Source organism: Cucurbita moschata, unplaced genomic scaffold (genome assembly GCF_002738365.1).
Source record: "Cucurbita moschata cultivar Rifu unplaced genomic scaffold, Cmos_1.0 Cmo_Scf00062, whole genome shotgun sequence".
Lineage (NCBI taxonomy): Eukaryota > Viridiplantae > Streptophyta > Magnoliopsida > Cucurbitales > Cucurbitaceae > Cucurbita > Cucurbita moschata.
The window spans coordinates 495,524-520,313 of record NW_019268578.1 but is presented as its reverse complement, the minus strand read 5'-3'; the positions used below and the strand labels follow the sequence as shown (position 1 = coordinate 520,313).

At 38.8% G+C, this 24,790-nt stretch overlaps 5 protein-coding genes across 6 annotated transcripts; 4 read left to right on the top strand and 1 right to left on the bottom strand.

Annotated features, from left to right (window-relative positions):
• Nucleotides 1–650: 650 nt before the first annotated feature.
• On the top strand, nucleotides 651–7,650 carry LOC111437159 (protein STRUBBELIG-RECEPTOR FAMILY 3-like). The gene is made up of 17 exons (XM_023075015.1): nucleotides 651–1,002; nucleotides 1,212–1,390; nucleotides 1,566–1,692; nucleotides 1,767–1,838; nucleotides 2,453–2,518; nucleotides 2,605–2,676; nucleotides 2,769–2,840; nucleotides 2,915–2,986; nucleotides 3,063–3,128; nucleotides 3,277–3,342; nucleotides 3,456–3,868; nucleotides 3,971–4,383; nucleotides 5,195–5,466; nucleotides 6,430–6,568; nucleotides 6,731–6,867; nucleotides 6,949–7,105; nucleotides 7,232–7,650. The coding sequence occupies exons 2-17, from the start codon at nucleotides 1,279–1,281 to the stop codon at nucleotides 7,328–7,330; spliced, it is 2,355 nt and encodes a 784-aa protein (XP_022930783.1). The 5' UTR covers nucleotides 651–1,002; nucleotides 1,212–1,278; the 3' UTR covers nucleotides 7,331–7,650.
• Nucleotides 7,651–8,528: 878 nt separating this feature from the next.
• On the top strand, nucleotides 8,529–14,115 carry LOC111437166 (secretory carrier-associated membrane protein 1-like). Of its 2 annotated transcripts, XM_023075023.1 has the most exons (13): nucleotides 8,529–8,582; nucleotides 8,740–8,815; nucleotides 9,585–9,692; nucleotides 9,803–9,865; nucleotides 10,222–10,255; nucleotides 10,343–10,465; nucleotides 11,343–11,405; nucleotides 11,493–11,586; nucleotides 12,079–12,124; nucleotides 12,210–12,277; nucleotides 12,387–12,435; nucleotides 13,040–13,105; nucleotides 13,795–14,115. In XM_023075023.1, the coding sequence occupies exons 2-13, from the start codon at nucleotides 8,765–8,767 to the stop codon at nucleotides 13,879–13,881; spliced, it is 852 nt and encodes a 283-aa protein (XP_022930791.1). In that variant the 5' UTR covers nucleotides 8,529–8,582; nucleotides 8,740–8,764; the 3' UTR covers nucleotides 13,882–14,115. The 2 variants fall into 2 exon arrangements, with proteins under 2 accessions (XP_022930791.1, XP_022930790.1); XM_023075022.1 differs by having other exon boundaries at nucleotides 8,529–8,815.
• Nucleotides 14,116–14,573: 458 nt separating this feature from the next.
• On the bottom strand, nucleotides 14,574–16,884 carry LOC111437022 (pentatricopeptide repeat-containing protein At1g03540). The gene has a single exon (XM_023074845.1). It carries the CDS (start codon nucleotides 16,813–16,815, stop codon nucleotides 15,004–15,006), a length of 1,812 nt encoding a protein of 603 aa, XP_022930613.1. The 5' UTR covers nucleotides 16,816–16,884; the 3' UTR covers nucleotides 14,574–15,003.
• A 2,215-nt stretch (nucleotides 16,885–19,099) lies between these two features.
• On the top strand, nucleotides 19,100–22,072 carry LOC111437196 (beta-glucuronosyltransferase GlcAT14B-like). The gene is made up of 4 exons (XM_023075061.1): nucleotides 19,100–20,321; nucleotides 20,390–20,468; nucleotides 20,561–20,676; nucleotides 21,422–22,072. The coding sequence occupies exons 1-4, from the start codon at nucleotides 19,670–19,672 to the stop codon at nucleotides 21,928–21,930; spliced, it is 1,356 nt and encodes a 451-aa protein (XP_022930829.1). The 5' UTR covers nucleotides 19,100–19,669; the 3' UTR covers nucleotides 21,931–22,072.
• A 529-nt stretch (nucleotides 22,073–22,601) lies between these two features.
• On the top strand, nucleotides 22,602–24,759 carry LOC111437231. The gene is made up of 3 exons (XM_023075111.1): nucleotides 22,602–24,077; nucleotides 24,155–24,364; nucleotides 24,471–24,759. The coding sequence occupies exons 1-3, from the start codon at nucleotides 22,716–22,718 to the stop codon at nucleotides 24,735–24,737; spliced, it is 1,839 nt and encodes a 612-aa protein (XP_022930879.1). The 5' UTR covers nucleotides 22,602–22,715; the 3' UTR covers nucleotides 24,738–24,759.
• The last annotated feature ends 31 nt before the right edge of the window (nucleotides 24,760–24,790 follow it).

Sequence of the window (24,790 nt, the reverse complement as noted above, 5' to 3'; positions counted from 1 at the left end):
ACCGCTAGCAGATATTGTACTCTTTAGGCTTTCGTGAGATTCCCCTCAAGGCTTTAAAATGCGTCTGCTAGAGGAAGGTTTTCACACCCGTGGTTTGTCCTCCTCCTCAACGAATGTGGAATATCATAATATTTTTTAAAAAAATTTCGAACAAATCAATTATTTATTAGATACATTTAAAATTTTATAAATTTATTATAGATTTTATTAGAACATTTTTAAAGTGTCTAGTACTGTTAGATAAAAATTAGGTAAAATGTTAGAAGGGTCTGAGGACGATTTATAAAAAATTTATCGACTATTTATGTTATTTTTATTTTATCAAATTATAATTTTTTTAAAAATATAGTATAAATTGTATTTCTTTAAAATTATAAAATTTACAATTTGAAGAAAATAAATAAATATATGATTAGCTCAATATGAAAAAAAAATAAAAAAAATAAAAAATAAAAAATGACCAAAGAATACGATAAAGAAAGTCCACATTTCCATCAACCCTTTTTAAGCAAATACGAAGCTATCTCACGCGCTCTCAAGCGCGTGGCGTACGTTCTGCATGTTTCATCTGAAAAACGATATGCATGACAAATCAGCATTCATGTTCATAAACTTAATTTTTTTTTTTTTTTTTTTTATAAATTTTGTTTTTTAGAGAGAGAAATAGAACACAGACCAAAACCAGAGAGAGAAAACGGAGCGAAGTTCAAGAGAAATTCTCACCTTCACCGTACTGTTCTCCTACGTTTCCAACTTTGCCTTTTACTTGATTTTCCAGCTTCATCGTTTTTTTAGGGTGTCGTCGATTTGAGCTTAAATCGAGTTGAGAATCGAATTGGAAACCAGAAATTTGACGTGTTCTACTTCTTTTTTCTTAATTCAATGAATCTCAGTTCATCTAATCCTTCCTATAATTGAGAACTCGAGCTTTTAGAAAGTTACTTCCAGCTTTTTTTTCTCTCGATTCCTCGCTTTCCAACGTCAATTTCGCTCTACATTTTGGTAAGTTTCATGCTCCAACTTCACTGCAAGTTCGTATCTCATTCGCTGGAACCTATTTCTTAATAGATTCAGATTTGAATCGTTTTTAGTAGTTCTTGACTTCGATTTTGCTCGATATTGAGTTTAATCTTGGTTTTGTGAAATGTTGAGCTTGAATTCCGTCGGTTTCTGTGGATTTTATTGCGCTATTTTTTGGTCGGCGCTTTCAGGTTGTGGAGGATGCTTGCTCGGATTCGGTTTTTAGAATAAGAAGAAATCGAGGTGAGTTTTGCATCAATGGGTTGGAGATCTTTGAGGAGTGCCAATTTGAGGATCTTGGCACAGGTTTTAGTCGGATTCGTGATCTGTGCAGCACAAGTTCTTCTCGGAATTACGAATCCAGGCGATTGTAAGCCTTCATTTTAATTTAAACGCTTTATTTTTGTCATATGATTCGTCATTTTGATCCAAGAAAATGCGAATCAGGGGTGTGATTAATGTTTTTCTAGTGCATTTTATTACTGATGTCTTTATAATAGAGTAGATCTCTACGGCTGATGAACTGCATTATTTCTTGTTCATAGTTGCTGCTATTAGTAGCTTTCATACTGCGCTGGGGCTCCCCAATCTTCCTGGATGGGGCATTGGGCAAGACCCATGCGGAGACGCATGGCAGGGTGTTGTTTGTAATGATTCAAATATCATTAAAATGTATGTTAGTTTCCTTTCTGGAGTAGTTTGTTTTATACTTTTCAAAACACAGTTAACTGAACTTTTTGATATAGAGTTGTTAATGCTGCTAATTTGGGAGGTGAACTCGGTGATAGCTTGGGACTGTTTTCTTCTATCCAAACAATGTAAGTAATTACGTGTGTCCCTGCATTAACAATGACGGGTCTAGTTTCTAATTGTTGGCTGCGTTCTTGATTGAAAGATCCCCTTTCCGAATGATGTGTTCTCTCATGTTAGAAACCATGACCTGCCAAAGCGTGCATTACTTGTATATTTATTTCATCTAGTGTAACAAACCAAATCCACCGCCAGAGGATATTGTTCTCTTTGGATTTTCCCTTTCGGGCTTCCCCTCAAGGTTTTTAGAACGCGTCTACTAGAGAGAGGTTTCTACACCCTTATAAATAATGCTTCATTCCCCTCTCCAACTGATGTGGGATCTCAAAATCCACCCCCCTTCGGGGCACAACGTTCTCATTGGCACATTGCTTGGTGTCCACCCCCTTTAGGGCCTAGTGTCCTCACTGGCATACCGTCCGATGTCCACCCCCTTCGGGGTTCAGCGTCCTCGCTGACACTCGTTCCTCTCTCCAATCGATGTGGGATCTCACAATGCTTAGGCTGTCACATCTAGCTACATTGCTGATGGCTAATGATTACATATAAATCATCTGCTACTTTGCTTTCTCTTGCTATGTTAGTTGCTGACGTTTACATTGTGACCTATGCTCGCTGGCAGTGATTTAAGCAACAATCATATAGGGGGAAGTATTCCATCAAGTTTACCCGTTACCATGCAGAACTTGTATGCTCCTATTCTCTAGTGCTTATGCTTTGTTACTTTCCTTGTGCATGAATTGCAAAATATTTATTCATCTCTATCTTTTGCAGGTTTCTTTCAGCTAACGAGTTCACTGGAAGCATTCCGAGTTCATTATCATCTTTGATTCAACTGTCCGCCATGTTAGCCCATGTTCCCTGTTTGTGTTTTTTAGTTTGTTACTTGGCTTATGAATTTCACGTTTGCCTGAGATTTTTCTTTTTCTACCTTATAGGTCGTTGAACGACAACAAATTAAGTGGAGAAATACCAGATTCCTTTCAAGCCATTACTCAATTGGTCAATTTGTATGTCCCATTTCTTAGTTTTTGTGCTTATGCTTTAGTACTTGGTTCGATTGCTCAACCCGTAACTTCTGTAGGGACTTATCCAATAACAACTTGAGTGGGCCACTGCCTCCATCTGCAAGCAATTTATTGGCATTGACCACCCTGTGAGTATATATTGTAGCTCTGGCCCGATGTGAATTAGATATGTTCATTCGTGGACTAATTACTTCTAATTTGCAGGCATTTGCAGAATAATCAACTATCAGGGACCCTTGATGTTCTACAAGATCTTCCACTAAAAGACTTGTACTTGTCCCTAATATCTTTTTTCATTCAGTTTTCAGGCAGCCATTAGATTCAAATTATAGATAGTTTTGCGAAATCTCGAAACTTCGCTTGGCGTATGCTATCTTTTGCTTGCTTCCTAAATGGTTATTTCCTTGTGTTTGAGCAGGAATATAGAGAACAACCTTTTTTCTGGACCCATACCTGAGAAGTTGCTGAGTATCCCTAATTTTAGGTGAGAGGGAGGATATGAGGTTTTTCTTTTATTGCATTTTCTGAATTGGACTATTTTAAACATAAGAACCAAATCTTGTTGATCTCATTTTGGCATCACTATCTCTTACACAGAAAGGATGGAAACCCATTTAATTCTTCTGTTTCTCCGACGCTTCCTCCTTCTGTATCTCCATCACCACCGTCACCGTCAAAGCCAGCACCACCACCAGCACCGCCTGTTCCTGAAGCACGACCATCTTCTCAACAAAAACCAAAGAATCAGGCTGATGGACCATCAGCGCCTGAGGAATTGAGCACTGGAAGAAATAAGAAAAACACTAAAAGGGTTGCTTTGATAACACTTGCAGCGGTATTGTCATTCATAATCTTGGTTTTGGCATGTGTGCTTTTTATGCCAAGGTGCAGAAGGAGAACGGTTGATAGTATTTCCAAGCGACGTCATCAGATAGGTGCTTATAGGGCTGAGAGAGAGAATGCTGGCAATGACGGATCCATGCGCCCTCCAGTTGATCAGATACCTAAAGGTTAATAGATCCTAATTTAGCACTTTTATTTTATTATAACTATTTAATTTGTATAGAAAACTTATTCTTAGTTATGATCTGACTTGTGAAAATTATCAACAGTTCCGATCGAGGCAGTAGTAAGGCCGAAGCAGGAAACTCAAATAGAAGCTCAGAAGGTCCCAAAAGCTCATGAAGAGAGAGAGACAAACATGCCAAGAATGAGTGCTATACCGAAGAAGGATCATCATGAAGTAGATATGAGCGCACTCGATGTCTATCTAATGCCGCCCCCTCCCCCACCACCTCCCCCTCCACCACCACCACCTCCTATCGAAGAGGTCACTGCTGTGCCCAGTGTTCCAGCCGAAGTTCTTCCCTTGAAGCCTCCCACCAAACATAGAACTACCTCAACTTTTGCAAAATCTTTCACCATTGCGTCCCTACAGCAGTATACAAACAGCTTTTCACCGGAGAATCTTCTTGGAGAAGGTATGCTGGGGACTGTTTATAGGGCCCAGCTCCCCAGTGGGAAGGTAAATTTGCTGCTTTCAATAATTTCGTTACGTTTCTAACTCTTTGCTAGTCCTTCTGTTGAATGGCAATGCTTATGGTAGTTCGTTCCTGCCGCTTTTGGTGTTTTATTCTTCCTGTGTCTTAATAATTTTACTGATCGTTATCTGTACCAGTTACGATTCTATCGAGGAGTCAGCATGTGGAGACATATTTAGTGAGAATTGCTGATATATTAATCTTAACCATGCTCAGATTGAGAGTTAAATTTATTTTGAGTTGGGCTAGAATGTGAATAAACGTCTAATGGATTGATTACTTTTACGAACACCTACATAGCCACTTAATCTAGCTTTTTATTAGTTGTTGACTATAAACTTCGTGCAGCAGATTATGAAAAGTATTCAAGTTGTTTCTGTGAGATCCCATATTGGTTGGAGAGGGGAACGAAGCATTTCTTATAAAGGTGTGGAAACCTCTCCTAGTAGATGCATTTTAAAACTGTGAGGCTGACTGCGATACGGAACGGGCCATAGCGGACAATATCTACTAGCGGTGGGTTTGGGTTGTTACAAATGGTATCTGAGCCAGATATCGAGCGGTGTGCTAGTGAGGACGCTGGACTCCGAAGGGGGTGGATTGTGAGATCCCATGTTGGTTGGAAAGGGAAACGAAACGTTTCTTATAAAGACGCATTTTAAAACTGTGCTGTGCAAAGTTCTATGATTCACTTATGAGAAGAATCTCATTTTCTCCTTATTGATATGCATCGTGGTATTGTTTGTGTTTTAATGACATCATATCTAACATTTGACCATTCTAATGATTTTGAAGCTACTGGCCGTCAAGAAACTGGATAAAAGAGCATTCAATCAACAAAAAGACGACGAGTTTCTTGAGTTAGTGAATAATATCGATAGAATCCGGCATGCTAATGTGGTTGAGCTCAGTGGTTACTGTGCAGAGCATGGCGAAAGGCTTCTTATCTATGAGTATTGCAGTGGTGGAACATTGCAGGATGCGTTGCACTCAGATGAAGAGTTTAGGAAGAACCTTTCTTGGAATGCCCGCATTCGAATGGCTCTTGGGGCTGCAAGAGCCTTGGAGTAAGTAACCTATTCATATGACCTTTTTTATGCTAGTTTTAGCTTCAACACGTCGTTGCTTCCCTCCCCTAAGCAATTTAGGCCATCATTCGTGGTTTTCCCTAACCGAAATTCTTAACCTTTTAAGCTGCTCAGCTTAATTTTATCCAATTTGCATGATCAAGATTTGGTATTGTGGTTCTCAATGTTTATGTTTCTGGAAACAAAATATTTTAATTCTTTTGTATTATTAGTTGTGTAGTTCTTGTTGACACACTGCCTTGTATCCACCCCTTTTGAGGCCAGCATCTTTGTTGACACACTGTCTTGTGTCCACCCCTTTTGGGGCCCAGCCTCCTCGTTGGCACATCGCCCGATGTCTAGCTCTTATACCATTTGTAACGGCCCAAGCCCATCGCTAACAAATATTGTCTTCTTTGGGCTTTCCCTTTTAGGCTTCACCTCAAGATTTTTAAAACGGGTCTATTAGGGAGAGGTTTCCACGCCCTTACAAAGAATGCTTCTTTTTCCTCCCCAACTAACGTGGGATCTCACAAGTTGTGTATGAATACAAGGAGGGGTTATGATGTTGCTTTGCACACCAGGAGTTTCTTAAGGGGCTTTGAGTTTTCTTTCCACGACGGTCAACAAAATTGATAATGTCTTAAGGGGCTCTGAGTTTTCTTTCCATGACGGTCAACAAAATCGATAATGTCCAAAGCAAGCCGAATCAGGCAACTCTTTTTCCTCACTGTCCATGTCTCATGATGTGCCCTTTGGTAGATTGTGACTGGCTCTGCGATCCAATTATAATCCTTCTAAAATATAGCATTTTTTCAGTAATATGGGCATAAAGTTAATTGCCTGATGTTATCATTTTCTCATATTTCGTTTGGTTTGCCTGATGTTACAAGCCAATGAGCATCGTAATGGGGAAATTGTGTATACGTTCGTATTCATTTGGTTTTCATCTTTTGTTCGAAGGTATCTGCATGAGGTCTGTCAGCCACCTGTTATTCATAGGAATTTCAAGTCTGCAAATGTCCTACTCGATGATGAGTTTTCAGTCCGTGTTTCGGATTGCGGTCTGGCTCCATTGATATCAAAAGGAGCTGTTAGTCAGGTAAGCGATAATCTTTAACCTTCTCATAGTCACAATTCTCTATTTGTAGGACATCTAGGGGTAAAGCACGGTTCGGTGCGGGCCACGAGAGCGGTACCAAAATGAGGAGTTTACACTTGACATCTCTATTGCATTTGACACTTCATTTTCCATACTTTCCAGCTATCAGGTCAGCTTCTGACAGCATATGGTTATGGGGCGCCAGAATTTGAATCGGGAGTTTATACACTCGAGAGTGACGTTTACAGCTTCGGTGTGGTTATGCTGGAACTTCTCACGGGACGGATGTCTTACGACAGGTACGTTGTTGAAAGAAAGCGATATCAATTATTATTGGTCCATTTTTAGTGTATTCATCGTCTTTCCATTGTTTTGGATAGAACAAGGACCCGAGGTGAGCAGTTCTTAGTCAGATGGGCGATTCCACAGCTTCATGACATAGAGGCATTGACGAGCATGGTCGATCCTTCACTCAATGGTCGATATCCTGCCAAATCCTTGTCGTACTTCGCCGATATCATATCAAAATGTGTTCAGGTGAGCAGCTTCATGACATTCCAAAAAAGTATCATGCCATTATTATAGCTCCATGCTCTAACCTGGTAGAGTTGGATTGTAACCTGAAATGAATCATCTTCATCAAACCTCGATTACATTTTGCAGTCGGAGCCTGAATTCCGGCCACCGATGTCGACGGTTGTTCAGGACTTGCTGAGCATGATAAGGAGAGAACCAAATGGCAGTGGTTCAAGTGAAGGTTGATTGATATGGTTTTTGATTAGAGTTAGCCATAATCCATTCAACTAAGAAGCAAAAAGAAGTGCTGAAAGATCTGCCATGTTTCTCGTTGAAGACGATGCGAAGATCTTCGAGCGAATTCCGGGGTAACGTGCTCGAGTTTTGCAATCCAAACTCGCGAGCCATTCATTCATCTTCTCCCTTCTGGTTTGTGTAAGACAACACTTTTGTAGCAACAGAGCTCCAATTCTTGAGGTGAATCATTTGTGATCGTTCCATTGTTTATTAAACTAGATAGTAATATGTATTCTGAAGAAATATATGCTAACCCATTGTTGGTGTCATTTCCATTGTTTGGTTACCTTATAACTCTTAATAATGAATATATATATTATCATGTGTTTTGTGAACGACAACTGGTAGGTTCTCATAGCGACGTTTTGTTAGGAACAACGAGCTTACACAATGAAATGATACTGTTCACTTTGAGTATAAGCTCTCGTGGCTTCTAATTTTTTCAAAAGGGTTTAGACCAATTGAGATGTGTGAGATTCCACATCGATTGGAGAGAGGAACGAAGATTCCTTACAAGGGTGTGAAAACCTCTCTCTAGTAGATACGTTTTAAAATTGTGAAGCTGACGGCGATATGTAACAGGTCTAAGCAGATAATATCTACTAGCGGTGGGCTTGAGTTGTTACAAATGATATCAGTGTCAGACACGGGGCAATATGCCAGTGGTGATGCTAGGCCCCCAAGAGGATGGATTGTGAGATCTCATATCAGTTGGAGAGGGGAACGAAGTATTTCTTATATGAGTGTGGAAACCTCTCCCTAGTAGATGCGTTTTAAAATCGTGAGACTGACGACGATATATAACGGGCCAAAGCAGACAATATATATTAGCGGTGGGCTTGGACTGTTACCAGATGTGTTCGTTGCTTATAAACCCATGATCTTCCTTCTAATAATTTTAGACACATCTTTAAAATATTAAAGATCTGAGAATATTCCTTTTAAATTAGTTAAATTAATTATTTGAAAATAAATTACAATTACGTTTAATGTTCATAAAGTAATTTGTTTGTAACGGTAGTAAAATTACCACAAAGCCCCTCTGTAGGGGGTGGGGCCCACTAAAGCACTAATCAGCGAGATTAGCATAATAGAGTGTGTTTAGCGTTTAATTACATTATATTTAAGCATTTTCAGGCGCCAATATTCTTCGTTTCAGTTTTTGTTGGGATAACAGACAGAAACAGAACACGTCGAAAGCGTAAAAACCAAAACCGATCAAAAAAGAAAAAGAAAAGAAAAGATAAAGAAGGATTGCGAGATTCATTCTCTGTTGCCTTCTTCCTGAATCTTCATTTCTGTAAGAAACATCTGATTTCAATCCATTTCTTCATTAGTTTTTCCTTTTTTTCTTTCAGATAATTTGTTAAGATCTTCTTCACAATGAGTCGATACGATTCCAATCCTTTTGACGATGACGTTAATCCATTTTCTGTAAGTTTTCTTCCTCTGCTTTGTTATAATTTGCCTTTCAGATCGGAGTTTCTGGTTTTTGATATCCGTGTTTTGACGATTAGAGTAATGAGCATTTTCATTTCTCGAATGTTGGTTGTTTTATTCCGTCGTGTTAATGAGTTGTTGTTGTTGTTTATGGTTTTCTCTTCGGTGAATTCGAGTCCCTGATCGGCCAGTGGTCTTTCACTTCCTTGTTACATTTATATTTGATAGAGAACGTCGTTTACGGATGATAAAGAACAAAATTCTCATTGTTCGTATGAGACTTTCCTTGCATGTCGCGCTATTTTCTGATGATCAGACGGAAATGAAAATGTGATTATTGTGAGATTTTGTGGCGTCGGAACTGCTCTGATTTGTTTTCTGGGAATGGGATTCAGGAGAACTCAATGTGACCGAGTTAGTTTTGTTGTCTTTCTTAGTTTATTGAAAACCATGGTCTATTAGTGATATATAATAACAAACAAAATGCTTGCCTCCCTCCTTTTTAAAGGTGATTATTAGTTTGAGTTCTATGATCTGCATCAATGCTTTTCGATATGTTTGCCCAATGCAATTGTACTGAGTCCTTTTATTGAACATAATGATGCGAATCGTACTTTAATGAGTTCTAATATGCAACGTCAAGCAGTCCCGCTTTCTCGGTCTGAAAAGTGCGGTTCATTCTGGGAGTTTTGACATAATTTTTGCATAATTTTACAACCTATGTCATTCTTCCTCCACATTTTACTGTTTGCCTTATGTTTAGAATTCTGGAGCTGGAGGTGTTCAACCCGCACCCTCCAGGCTCTCACCTCTTCCCCATGAAACTTACGATCGTGGTGCAACGATTGACATTCCTCTCGATACTGCAAAGGTGGAGTGCATTCCTTTAAATGTTTTGTTTATTATGGGTTTTTACTATTTGAAGCACTATCAAGAGAAAAATAGGATCTCACTTTCTTCACTATTCCTTTCAATTTTTAGGATTTGAAAGCTAAGGAGAAGGAGCTTCAAGCCAAAGAAGCTGAATTAAAGAAGAGGGAACAGGTAATTGCTTTACCACACGGTAGATGCATCATATAATCCTATAACCAAAGGACACATTTTATGTCAATAGTGCATTCAAATTCTGGCTTGTTCTAATTGGCTACTTAACAAATGATAATTATTGGTCCATAAAAACTATGAGTTACGAAATAACTCTCGGCCATTCTTTCTCATCCAATCATTTGTTTGAAGAATATACTCTGCGTTTTCTTGTTCCATGCATTAATTGTTTGAACTCTTATTCTATATTTTCTAATTTGCGTTTGATTGTTGTAAGACTAGTATGAGTTAGCTGATCCCTTGTGCTTTAAAGAAATACTTCTTTCTAAATGACTCTGCCCTTTGTAAATGCTTAGGAATTAAAACGGAGGGAAGATGCTATTGCAAGAGGTATGCATAATTGTTTGGTTGTATCAGAAGAAAGCGAATCATAACTCTTCCCTCTCTAATCTGAAACTTTTCAATTAATTTTGGCAGCTGGAATTGTTATAGAGGAGAAAAATTGGCCACCATTTTTTCCCCTTATCCATAATGATATTGCAAATGAAATACCGATCCATCTACAGAACGTCCAGTATGTTGCCTTCACAACATTGTTGGGTGAGTGGACGTGATGCTCAATCATGAAAGTTACGTTCTTGTATGAAAGTCCAAATGCTATCTGCTTCCAGGTTTTTCACGATAGTTTGGCTAACATTAGATGATGGTAACGTTAAGTTGTAGTTTAAACGGCAAATAAAACCTTAATCATGGTGATGTCATGATTTATCAAGCCGCTTCCCAATATTGTGGTTTTTTTATATTGTTCATTCTATCTGAATGCAATTTTTTTTTCCCTTCACGTGGATGTATATATAGTTCAGGTTTCTGTGTGACATGTGAACTAGTTCTGGGCCATCGAAGTCTGTTAGCTTAACAATAGTATCTTGTAGACCATGATCTTTTGTTTTTGTCAAATTCTAGCGGCTAACCTTTAACAACTTTTAATATGATCCTTATAACCACCATTAGGCTTGGTTTCCTCAAAATAGGTAGTTCTGAAGTTTTTTAACTGATCATTTCTAGCTATTCTGTAATGGAAGCAAAAATTTTAGTACTGTTTGGCAGTATTGATTTATTGGTTTTTTAAATTGGTGGGTGAAGGAATCATTTTTCCAATGATTCAATAGTGAAAAGGAATAGTCTACTAGTGTCTCTAGTTGACCGGTAGATGAAAGGCATGCCGACATTTATCATTCTGCCCCCCTCTCTACGCTACACCATCCTGGAGCTCCCCTCCCCTCCCCTCCTCAGTTCTCACTATACACCAAAGGAGAGAACTCCAAATGCATGGCACTTTCCATCTTTCCTGGAATGATTTACTTTTCTTTATAATGGGAATTATGTTGCTTAATCGTATGTAGTTTCCTTCTGTTCCACGTGAATCAGTTATGATGGTTTGATGTACATCATTGTATTAAATTTATTTATTGTCTAGGTTTGGTTGTGTGCCTTTCGTGGAACATTATAGCAGTTACTACTGCTTGGATCAATGGTGAAGGTAAGTTTATAATCTTCTTCATATGCCCATGTCCTCTGAAATATGTTGTGTTCCATGATCTGTTACTAATAGTTATTACTCATGTAGGTCCAACAATATGGTTTCTTGCTATTATCTACCTCATATCAGGTGTACCTGGAGCATATGTCGGGTGGTATCGTCCTCTCTATCGTGCTACAAGGTATAACTTAATGGAAGTACGTTTTTTTCCTTCTTTACCTTGAAAGAAGAATCCCCCAAATCCCAGCCGGCCAGCCCTAATGGTTAATTATACTTCCCGGGTTTTGTTCATTGGAGATATTAGTATTACGCTTATATGAGTCGAGGGAGCTGCAAGAACCTGTATCATGTGATAAGAATAACTGATGTGAAGATATCTTAAGATATATACTAAGTGAAAGCATACTGTTTCTCTGAGAGAAGGAACATTTGTTTGTAGAAAGTGATGAACCTTCTCAATTGATATAGAGTTGATGAATAGGTAGTATTTAATAAATTTATTTGGGGAAAAGTACACTTCCAGTCCGTTCTTGTGTTGCTGAGCTTGTAAATTGATTTAAGTATGACTCGTAGAAATTTAGCTCTTGAATTTCAGTGTTCTTCTGTATGTTGGTTCGGTCGAATTATCCATTATGGCGACACGTTTGACAAGTTAGCTTATTAACATAAACAGGACTGATAGTGCTCTGAAGTTCGGGTGGTTTTTCCTAGTTTACTCGGTAACCTTTCAACTTCATTGCAGTTACTTTTCCAACTTTGAAGATGTTTTACTTTTTACCCAAGTTAATAAATTTCTTCTTCCAGATTCATATTAGCTTCTGCGTCTTTTCTGCAGTTGCTCCTCCCATTATATTTAAGGGGAAATCTCTTACGTAAGTTTTGATGTCTTTGTATAAAAGTAGAGGTTTATACTTGTTGAATAACTAATATTTTCTCTTTATTTTCTTGAGAGAAGTTAATGTTGTTTGGTGTTTTTTTCAGAGGGATCTTACCTGCTATAGACTTGTTGAGTTCTAATGCTTTGGTTGGGGTAGGTTCTATTCGAGTTTGCATTTCTGTGTGTGTTTTGAAATGTCACATATTTTGTAAGATTATCCAATATATAGGTGTTCTAAATTATAACCTAGCATTCTAGCGAGATGGGACGTAAGAAATGATAAAAATATTTTTCAAGATGAAATTTATAGTCAATTATATGCATTTATATGATTGATAAAATAAATGGTTGTATTTTCAATCTCAAAATTTATTATTTTCCACCTTTATTATTATTAGACTTATTTGATTTTAACGATTAGTGTCTAATATCATATCTGTTATGTTAGTAAGTATTGGATACGTGTCAAACAAGTGTCTGAGTATTAAAGTGTTCAACATATATCCGTGTTGAACACGCTAGTCAAACTTTAGGTAGTAAATGAGTTGGCCATATTTTTAACCTCTTGACTCTAGGTTTAAGTGAGATTGGTCTTTTTAAGTAGATGAATGTTCATACTGTCACATATCCATTCTACACAAGTAAACCATGTTACTTATTATTCGATATTCTTTTCGTCTGAGCATAGTGATTTTTCTTTCAGTTTATATAATGATTTGTCCGAAAACTAGTTAATGAGTAATGACACTTCTCACAGATATTCTACTTCATTGGGTTTGCATTCTTCTGCATTGAATCACTAATCAGCATATGGGTTATCCAGGTTTGTATTCCATAAAGAAATGTACCCATATTCGGTGGGGAGTCACGACTCTCCACAATGGTACGATATTGTTCACTTTGAGCATAAGCTCTCATGACTTTGCTTTGGGCTTCCCCCAAAAGGTCTCGTACCAATGGAGATAGTATTCCTCACTTATAAACTCATGATCTCCCACTAAATTAACCAATGTGGGACTCACTCTCAATAATCCTCCCCTCGAATAAAGTATACACTATAAGCCTCCCTTGAGGCTTATGGAGCTCTCGAATAGCCTCCCCTTAATCGAGGCTTAACTCCTTTCTCTTGAGCCCTCGAACAAGGTACACCCTTTGTTCGACACTTTAGTCACTTTTGACTACACCTTCGAGGCTCACAATTCTTTGTTCGACACTTGAGGATTCTATTGACATGGTTAAGTTTAAGGCATGGCTCTGATACTATGTTGGGAATCACGACTCTCCAGAATGGTATGATATTGTCCACTTTGAGCATAAGCTCTCATGGCTTTGCTTTGAGCTTCTCCCAAAAGGCCTCGCACCAATGGAGATAGTATTCCTCACTTATAAACCCATGATCTTCCACTAAATTAACTAACGTGGGACTCACTCCCAATAATCCTCAACATCTTCTTCGTTTGCATTCGGTTTGTTTTGATTCCCACTGAAAAACTTTATGCATCCAATTTGCAGCAAGTATACATGTACTTCCGAGGGAGCGGTATGGCTGCAGAAATGAAACATGAAGCCGCCATGGGAACCCTGAGGGCAGCTTTTTGATATGAACATTCAAACTGGTTTTTCGCTGCTGTGAAAAGTCTCAAAGATCAACTCCATCCCCCACCCCCCACTTGAAGAGTGTGTGCGTGTGTGTGTGTAAGAAAAATCCATTTTTTTGACCACCTTCGTTTTCATCAACAGTTTTCATATAGTAAAGTTGCTTTTTCGTGTTATTTTTCTTATTAATTGATTAAAGATTGTCTTAACCAAAAACCATATAAAATTTAGCAAGCATGACAAGTATTTTTTTTTTTCCAGTTTTCTTAATCCCTTTGAAGTGAATTTAATGCTGTTAGCCCCATGATTCGGATCGGACATTATCCCTAAACCATTCTTTGTACTAGCGTGGAAACCTCTCCCTAATAGATATGTTTGGAAATCTCTCCCTAATAGATATGTTTTCAAACTGTGAGACTAATGGTGATATGTAACGGGCCAAAGCGGACAATATCTATTAGTGATGGGCTTGGACTGTTATAAATGGTATCAAAATTAGATATCGGGCGGTGTGCTAGTGAAGACACTGATCCCAAGGAGGGTGGATTGCGAGATTCCGCATTAATTGAAGAGGAAACGAAACATTCTTTATATGAGTGGGAAAACCTCTCCCTAACGGACGTTTTAAAATCGTGAGGCTAACGGTGATAGTCAGCGACGCCGTCGCTAGGATGTTATAGAAACAATATCATTCCACTACAATTTATTGATATATAAATAGAGCTTTAAAAATTTGTAAGAAACACATGTAACAAATAAATAAGTTAGCTTTTCCTGAAGGGAAATGAAGAGAAAAATCAAAATAAAAGACTCAATCTCATGATGTTAATGCTGGCAAGTAGTTAGATCTCCTTCTCCAGTCTAATTAACTGAAAATTGCAACTGATAGTCTCCCTGGAAAATTCACGAACTTTCAATAATCCCCGTTAATAACGTCTAAATAACCTTTTCGACCAGGTCGGTACGCTCTCGATATGTTTAGTGGCTGACTTCTCATGGCTGTTCTCCATCTTGGGACGAGCAAGAAAACAATAGCTGACCCCATATTTTGATAATCAATGCCAAGCCATCATCGGCCTTGAATTCGGGTTTGATATGAGGCTCATAACCTTGATGTTTTGCCCTCTACATCCAGCTCTGACCAGGCACCTTCTTCACCTGACGGCTTTTCATCAACTTCCTGATCGTCAACGCGTCGTCCCATCGGCCTACTGCTCTGTACACGTTAGCCAGGAGAACATAGCTTAAATGGTGTTGAGGTTCAAGCTCCATCATTTTCTTGGCGATGCGTTCTGCAGTACCAGAGTTTGTAGAGGTAGTACAAGCCCCTAGAAGAACCTGCCAAAGAGACGAATCGTTTCTGAAGTCTGCGTTTTCGATCAAATTTTCAGCTTCTTCTAGCAGCCCAGCTCGGCCGAGAAGATCAACCATACAATTATAATGCTCGATTCCTGGTTTGATTCCATATTCCTCGGTCATTCGAACGAAGTAATGTCGCCCTTGATCGACCAAACCTGTATGACTACAAGCAAAAAGAACACCAATAAAACTGATATAATCAGGCTTAATCCCTTCCTTAATCATCTCTTCAAATATCTCAATAGAAATCCCACTTCTTCCATTCTGAGCGAACCCACGAATCATCGAGTTCCACGTGATCAAGTTTCTTGTTGGCATCTGCTCAAAGATTCGATATGCAAAATCAATACAACCACATTTCGCGTATAAGTCGACTAGAGCTGATTCCACAATGACATCTCTCCATCCACCCTTTCTTACATACTGACAGTGAACCTCCTTCCCTTGAGTTACAGCTGCTAACCCAGCACACGCACGAATAACCGTTCCGAAACTGTAGAGGTCGATCTTCTCCATTCCCCTAAAGATATTTATAACCTTTTCGAAGTCTCCGTTTTGGCAATATACTCCAAGCAATGCAGACCACGAAACCGAGTTCCTCTTCGACATCCTATCGAACACGCGTTGAGACTTCTCAACCGCTCCACATTTCCCATACATATCGACCAGACTACTCTCGACCACCACATTCCCACCAAGTCCATGCACAATCACCTTAGCATGAACTTCTTCACCTTGCCTCAATCTCCCCAAATTAGCACAGGCAGTCAATACAGAACCAAATGTAAAACCATCAGGAGACAAACTATAAGTTCTTAGCATCAAATAAAAGAAACCCAATGCATCCTCATACAAATCATTCCTTGTAAGAGCTGAAATAACAGAGGTCCAACATATTGCATCTGGTTCAGGCATTTCATCGAACAGCTGGCGTGCATCGCTCGAAGCAAAGTTTCTCCCGTACATGTCTATCAAAGAACTCACAATGACATGATTTGAATTGAATCCATGCCTAACAACTAACCCATGAAAGCATCGACCAAGTACCAAATTCCCAATCTCAGAACACGCCTTGATCACAGCCGATAAAGTAAACCCATTAGGCTCAATCCCTAAATCCAACATATCCCAAAACAATTCAATCGCATTACCAGGTTTACCTTCTCGAACATAGCTCGTAATCATGGACGTCCAGGACACCACATCCTTCACAAAAAGACCATCGAATACTCTTCGAGTCAGCCGGACATCAGAACCCAATTTAAAGTAAAGAGAAAGTAAGCTATTCCCAACAAACCGGTCAGCTTCAAGGCCAGATTTAAGAACATGGGCATGAATTTGACGGCCATGGCTGAAGGAAGCAACCTTGGTGCAGGTTTGCAGGAGAGAAGCGTAGAGAATGGATTTGTTGGTGGTGGAATCGAAGGAATCGAGGGAGTTTAGGGTGTGTAGAGCATCGTAGAGTAGGCCTGAGCCGCAAAATTGGAGAATTTGAGACTGTTTTGTTGGTGGGTGTGTCGAATTCTTTAGATTTTGAGAGGTGAAACTACGGCAATGGCGTTTGATGATGAGTCTCATTAGAGACGAGGAATGGGTTTGGTTCAAATTTCCCTTCTTTGAGCTGTTTTTGCGACTTTTATATCTCACTTTTCAGAACGTTCTAAAGAACTTAGCTAACTCACATTCTTTTACTTCTCACGGTTTGGCGTGTTCGGGGCCGTTGTCCTTGTTTTTCAAAAGGAAATTGAGGAGAACAGTGTATGATGGATTCCATGGCCGACGTCTAACCAGCACGAATACGCCGACATGAAACGAGTTCCCCATGAAGCATTTTCTTTCGTTTTTGGACGTTTTGTTTGATTTCGGCTCTTGCATTCTCATGTCTGGAACCCTAATCTAAAATTGATAAGAATTTCTCGAGGATTGTCTGTTTTCTAGTTAACTTGAGATATTGCAAGACAACATGATTAAGATGAAGATTGTCACCTATGAAAAATGCTGGAAGTCGCACCTTGTCGACCTCATCCTCAAAAAGGAAGACGAGAGGAGGAAATGGTAGAGCTCAAGAAAAGGAGTGAAATAGATCCGAACTTAACTCGCGTTCTAGAGATGCTAAACAATCAAACCCTTTCTGGGATGATTCAAGAAGAACAGCTTGTTCGAGACCCTAGCAAGAAAAAAGTATCGATGGTGGATGACGTGAGAGAAAAAAATACTCATATCCCACGAAGGAAACCCTATCGATCGAAGGTTAAACAGATGTTAAAACCCTAATCGTCGTATAGGTCAATAAGTAACAACTAACTTGCTCTGACGTGGAACGGAGAGTCTTACATCATATAAAGGGAAATAAAAACAAATACAAAACAGATTCCATTCAACCGAACAAAGCTAGTTTTTATCTTTGTCCAAACCCATAATTCTCGGACTCAGCCTATAACCTACCTCTCGAGGGAGCACGTGTCATGCATGCTCATTACTCGTGACTTTCTCGTTCAATTAATCTAATTCACATTTAACCAAATTTGCAAGTGAAGCGTAAAAAATCCCTAACACGAAGGTCGTGACAAGTATCCTACTGACGTGCAATTTTTCTTGTTCTTATAGGTCACATTCTTTTTCTTCGAGCCATTTTTATTGTTACTATTACAGGACGGTCGTGTGTATTATCCTAATTAGAATCGGGATAAAATGAAAGTATTTTTTAGTGAAAAAAAAAACAAAAATTGATATATTTTTTTTAATAAAATATATTAAGAGCTCAAAAGGGCAGCCGACACCCAATTAAATATATATTTAAATAAATAAATAAAATCAATAAAAAAATCTTTCCATTAATGTTTGTGTTTTTTTTTTTAGTGCATCTGAACCTTTCGGTGTCTTAAAAATCTTTTGGGACCCAACAAAAACCAGTTTCGACTGAGCGCGTGAAGAACTTTAAATACTTCAATTTACAAATTACAAAAACGCCCCTCACCACAAATGGGAACATTAAATAAAATAATTTTATAGGTCAATGGCAAATACCAATAATATTAAATAATTTCCAATAAGATTAAATAATTTCCAAAATAAAATAAAAAAATTTTCTACCGATTTATATATTTATTTATTGCTGTATTAAAAGATTTTATTATTAATGTCAGAGTGAGCGTAACTCAACGATAATTGACATGTATTTATTATCTTTGAATTTAGAGCTTCAAAAGTTCAATCTCGACTAATTTTAATATTTTTCGACGACGGAGGACTAAATTGAAAAATATTAAGGCACGGGGACTAAATTAAAAACATACTAAAATATAAGGGACTAAAATATATAAATTTAACCTTAAGAAACTTAAGAAAATAATTTTTCATTAGTTGTAGGTTAAGGGACAGATTGAATCTCTATTTTTCATATCAAACGAAGGGGACGTATCCATATTTTTGTCTAGAAAAGGTAGGTGTAGGTATAGTTGGTTCGTGAATTGCTAACTATCGCACTATAAAATGGGTCATTTGAGCTTTTCCAGGGAGTATAATCTGGGTTACTTCAATGTTGTAGCGTCTGGTACTCGAACATTCACTCGAAGTATCTTCTCTACCCCTTTTTACCCTGATATATACACGATCTTTCCATTAATTAACTAAATTCAAAAAGTTAAATAAAATAAAAATAATAATTTAGGGAGTAAAAAAAAATTTTTTTTTTTTTTTTTTTTTGAGGTAAAACCTAAATAGGAATTAAACAATTTAAATATTAGTTTATTAGTGCGTGAAATACACGCGCTTAAATGTAGCGCGTGGAAGAGAAAATATCAGGCAATTCTGAGTATTAGCAACAAAAATGAAATTTCCCTTTGTGTTTTGAATGCTTCAATTTCTTTATGCCAACATTTGAAGCAAAACCAAATCCTCTCAATCGGCCATTTCTGTACGGTCATCTCCTTCCCCGATTCCTCTCTCTTCTCTCTTGCCCTAACTTTCCCTTTCTTCATTTCATTTCATTTCTGCAAAATCCCCTTCTCTTCTCTTTCTTTTCGCCGTTTTTGATTCATTCGGGCAATACCCAGTAAGGGTTTCTTTTGTTTTTCCTGTTCTTTTTGAGCTCTGTGAAGCTCTCAGTTCGATTGCTTCCATGGCTCTCTCCCTTTAGTTTACTTCAATCGATTTAGATCTGGGTTTGTTCGGAGCATGCGCTGTTATGTGTTGTTTTTGAGTTGATTGCATTCATTTACTCTGAGTTACTTCTCTTTGATTTCTGGCCAGATCGCTGTTTATATGAAATGGGTTTCGTTTTTGAGCTTGTTTTGATTGTTCTTGAGCAATTTTTGAACATACCCGAATGATTTTCTTTCTTTAGAAGCTGTGATTCTAGTCAGTTCTTGAAGTTTTTGCTGAGAAGTGGGCTTTGTGGGGTTTCAATCTGTGTTTAAGAGCTTTATCTGGAATGATTGGGCGTAAATCGAATGTGGGTGGGCTGTTAAATCCGCCATGGATGAGGAAGAATTTCAATTCTCATTCAGGAAGGATGTTTAGTGATAGAAAATGGATTGTCCCCTTCTTTGCTAGTCTGTTCATCTCAGTTACTCTGCTTCTAACAGCCGCTTTTGGGCTGTTTTTTCCTTCGCAAAGTGATGAGCCATTGCCATTTGATGCCATCTCCTTTGCAAAACAGGAGGATTCTAGTGGCTATTTCATTGAGCCTGAATTGACAAGTTCATTAGAAGAAGCTAGTAGTGTTATGAAAATGGTACCCCCAAGATTGGCCTATCTGATATCAGGCACAAAGGGTGATAGCCATAGAATGATGAGGACCTTGCAGGCTGTATATCACCCAAGAAATCAATATGTTCTGCATATGGATCTCGAGGCTCCGCCTCGTGAAAGATTAGAACTTACGAATCTTGTGAAGGCTGATCCAACGTTCAATGAGGTTGAGAATGTGCGAGTTATGGCTCAGTCCAATTTGGTTACTTATAAAGGTCCTACGATGATTGCTTGCACGCTTCAAGCGATCGCGATTTTGTTAAGGGAGAGTCGGGATTGGGATTGGTTTATAAACTTGAGTGCTTCTGATTATCCATTGATGACACAAGATGGTTAGTACTCATTAGTTCTGTGATGAATTTATGTTGTCCTGTGATTGAATTGTGTTTTTAATCTGCAGATTTGCTTCATGTGTTCTCGAACTTGACTCGAAAGTTCAATTTTATCGAGCATTCACCGATGATCGCTGGGTGGAAATTGTATGTAATGGTTAATGTCTTGACATTTTGTTTTGATCTTGTAATCACAGGTGTTTTTGTGTTATGATAAACATCTTGATCCATCATTTCAGGAGTCACCGTGCGAAACCGATCATCGTTGATCCAGGTCTTTACTTGTCCAAAAAATCTGATCTTTCTTGGACGACTCAACGACGCTCGCTTCCCACGTCCTTCAAGTTGTTTACAGGTCGGTATCGTTTCGATTTCTTTCTTGTACTAGTCTGAATGTTGGTGCATTTGGTTACTTTTTCCATGTTTAGAAGGTAATTCTTTGGTTAAGTTGGATAACTAGTTATGAACCAAACTTACCGCTAGCAGATATTATCCGCTTTGGCCCGTTATGTATCGCCATCAGCCTCACGGTTTAAAACGTGTCTATTAGGGAAGGGTTTCCACACCCTTATGAGGAATGTTTCGTTCCTCTCTCCAACCAATGTGAGATCTCACAATTCACCCTCTTGGGGACCCTGTGTCCTCCATAGCACACCATTCGGTGTCGGGATCTAATACCATTTGTAACAACCCAAACCCACCGTTAGCAGATACTGTCCGCTTTGGTCCATTACATATTGTCGTTAACCTCACGGTTTTAAAACGCGTCTATTAGAAAAAGGTTTCCACACCCTTATTCCCGTTCCCCTCTCCAACCAATGTGAGATCTCACAATCCACCCTCTTGGGGTCCCTGTGTCCTCCATAGCACACCGTTCGGTGCCGGGCTCTAATACCATCTGTAACAGCCCAAACCCACCGCTAGCAAATATTGTTCGCTTTGGCCCGTTATGTATCTTCTCGTGCGCACTGGCTTAGGAAAGGAGCTTTAGATGTCGGTTTGGACGAGTATTTTGGATTGTCCTTCTCTTAAGTAGCCTTACTTAGGATCCATTCAAATAATTCTTATGTTGAAACTTGTGCAATGTTTCGTGTTTGTAGGTTCGGCATGGGTAATGCTGACACGATCGTTCGTCGAGTATTGCATATGGGGATGGGATAATCTCCCAAGAACCATCCTAATGTACTACACAAATTTTCTCTCATCGCCCGAGGGCTACTTCCACACAGTAATCTGCAACAACAACGACTTTCGCCACACCGCGGTTAGCCACGACCTCCATTACATTGCTTGGGACAATCCTCCAAAGCAGCATCCACTCTCTTTGACAATGAAGGACTTCAATAAAATGGTGAATAGCAGCGCCCCGTTCGCTCGAAAGTTCGCCAAGGACGATCCAGTCTTGGACAAGATAGATAAGGAGTTGCTTGGCCGAACAGGGCGATTTTCACCAGGGGCATGGTGTATTGGAAGCTCAGAAGGCGGTGCAGACCCGTGCTCGGTGCGTGGAAACGACTCGGTGTTCGCCCCTGGCCCGGGCGCTGGTAGATTGCAAGAGCTCCTTCACTCACTGTTGGCTGAAGAAAGCTTGAAAAAACAGTGTACATGACATAAATAGGTAAAAAAGAAAAAAAATCACATTTTTACATCTCAACAATTGTATATTCATTCAATGCATCCATAGAAATGACAAAATTTTGTTGTTCATCAATGAAATAGATCCCACGCTCGGTTGAGTCGATCTAAACATAGTTTCATTTTTCTCATCGGATCTGAATAGACCAAAGGTCTTGAACGACCGATTCGACAGAACAGCTCAAAAGATAGAGAAGTTAACTAAGCATTTCATTCGAACAGATAGAGAACTCGAATGAATGGATGACTTTATATTAGGGGGCGGCAGCTCGACCGCCACAGCCATATCGTGGAGTTAGTTAAGCATTTCATTCGAACAAATAAAGAACCCGAATAAATGGATGGTTTTATATTAGGGGGCGACAACCCCTCCACTACAGCCACATCGTGGAGGAGCCGTGGATAAGACACAGTTGACCCTATGTAATTTTTTTATTAAAAAAAAAAACTATATTTTAATTAATTTTATTGAACTTTTAATAAATAACTTAATTTTATTAAAATTGGTTAAATAAATAATATGAATTAAATTATATTTAAAAATTTATAAAATGAAGGTTAATAAAAATTATTTTTTATATTTTTTATTTTTATAGAAATAATTTAAAATATATATTAATTTTATTTTTGCGCGCGCAGGGGGAGTACGGCACGGGCCTATATAAAGGGCTGGACTCTGCTGATCTCTGGCATAAGCATTCATTCTTCTGAGAGAGCTTAAACCAGAAACGATATCGGAAAAGCTGCCGGAGAAGAGTGATGGAAATGGACCGACTGCCGGAAGAAATCCTTCACCGGATCTTGTCCTTCCTTTCTTTCAGAGAAGCAGTTCATTTCGGCGTCTTAGGATCCAAGTATCACGCTATTTGGCGATCGTTCCCCGCCCTGGAAGCCGATTTCGACCCTAAGCTTCATCGCAATCTCGACTTATTCTTGCGTCTCATTTACAACAATCTTTACAAACGCACAACGAATTCTCTTGAAAGGTTGGCGATTCGCACTAATTTTCATTCCATGTTCAATCCCCTGGGACCTGATTTGATCTTTTTCGCTGCATCCTTCAATTTGCGAGAGCTTGAACTGACGAACACTGATGTCGAAGTTCGTGATAATCATAAAGATGGAAGACATTACTCCATCATGGTGCCAGGAAGTATTTTCCATCTCAAAACCCTTACTATTCTGAAATTAGATTGTTTCCGATTCGATACTCCGCATATCGTATTAGATAGTGTTTCCCTGTTGAAGGAACTGAAACTTTCAAGAAGCTTAGGGATTCAAAGCTTTGCTTTGAAAGAGAACACGAAACTTCAATCTCTCGAAGTTGAGTACTGCGAAGACCTGCGATTGTTGGATCTTGACGCACTGAATCTTGAGAATTTTGATTTTCTAGGGCCGTTTTCGATGTACAAATGCGAAGTCGTTATTTCTCCTGATACTAGGGCTTTGAAAACTCTGAGATTGAAACACGCGAATGTTTCGAAATCTCTCCTCCAAGAACCTACTCCTGGTAGCCAAATTGTTGAGCAACTGTATCTCAAAATGAGCAAGACGACGGAACTCAACTGGATCCAATTGGATTGGGCCAATCTGAAAAGATTGGAGTTCATGGGAATGCTACAGTTAGAAAAGATCGATTTAATCTCTGAAAACCTTGAATACTGTATTCTTGACATGGCCTGGTCACCATCATGCCAGTTGAATTTTGGTGAGCCGACTGGCAAATTCCTCAGATCTCTGTCATTACTTTACTCAGAAAAGATCACAGGACCTTGGGTTGAACAGCATTTGGATCGTTTCCGTTTGTTGGAAGATTTCAGAGTTGAAGGATGCTGTAAGTTGAAATCCCTCAAGTTTAGGCATGACAGGCTCAAGAACATGAAGTTCTTATACTGCAATTACCTTGATCGACTGGATATTGATACTCCATTGCTAGAATCTCTGGAAATGGGTTACACCGACAGAGTTCCTTCACACACGGTGATTCGTTCTAAACCTTTAAACGTTAAGATCTCACTCTTTTTCCGTACCTCAAAGCCTGTTCCTCACGAGGATTTGAATCGATTTCTTCTAACCTTCAACAATTGCAAAGAGTTGACACTGGATTTCAAGTCGAATTTTGTAAGTAAATTCTCTGTTTCAACAATTCTCTGTTGTGTATAATATTATCTGAATGAAATCATTCACTCGAATTACAGGAGCAATTGTTTCCTACAAAACTCAGAGAAGATGTCACGTGGCTTACTCCATTGTATGATGTGAAGAACTTGAAGATTGACGTTCGGTTCGAGGACGATCCGAAACAAAGCATCGAAGCCTTCAGTAATCTCTTGAAATGTTTGTTCTGGCTTGTTCCGCTTCCAAAATGCATCACTTTTGTGACATCAACGAAGGAGCAATCCATCAAGGTAAGGATTGAAAATGGGTTTGTTTCTTCAAGATTGATTGATTGATTGATTGATTTCATCATTAAACCAACTGCCTGGTTCTTGCTTGTTGGATTGTTTGTTGCAGTTTGGATACTGTGAATTTGATGAAGGGACGCATCCATGCTGCGTTTACTACCCAGAACAATGCTGGAGACACAGATTGGTAAGCGTTGAATTGAGCAACTTTGATAATGATCATCCTAAAAGCATTGCGAAGAAGAAGGAACTGCTGGGGTTCTTGAAACTGAATGCTTCCAGGTTAAAGACCATTCGTGATGATTGTGATGAACTCCCTGAATCATCCTCATCTGAAATCCCTGAATCATCCTCATCTGAAATCCCTGAATCATAGTCATCTGAAATCTGCTGACAATGGTAACATTTTTTTTTTTTTTTTTTTTTTTT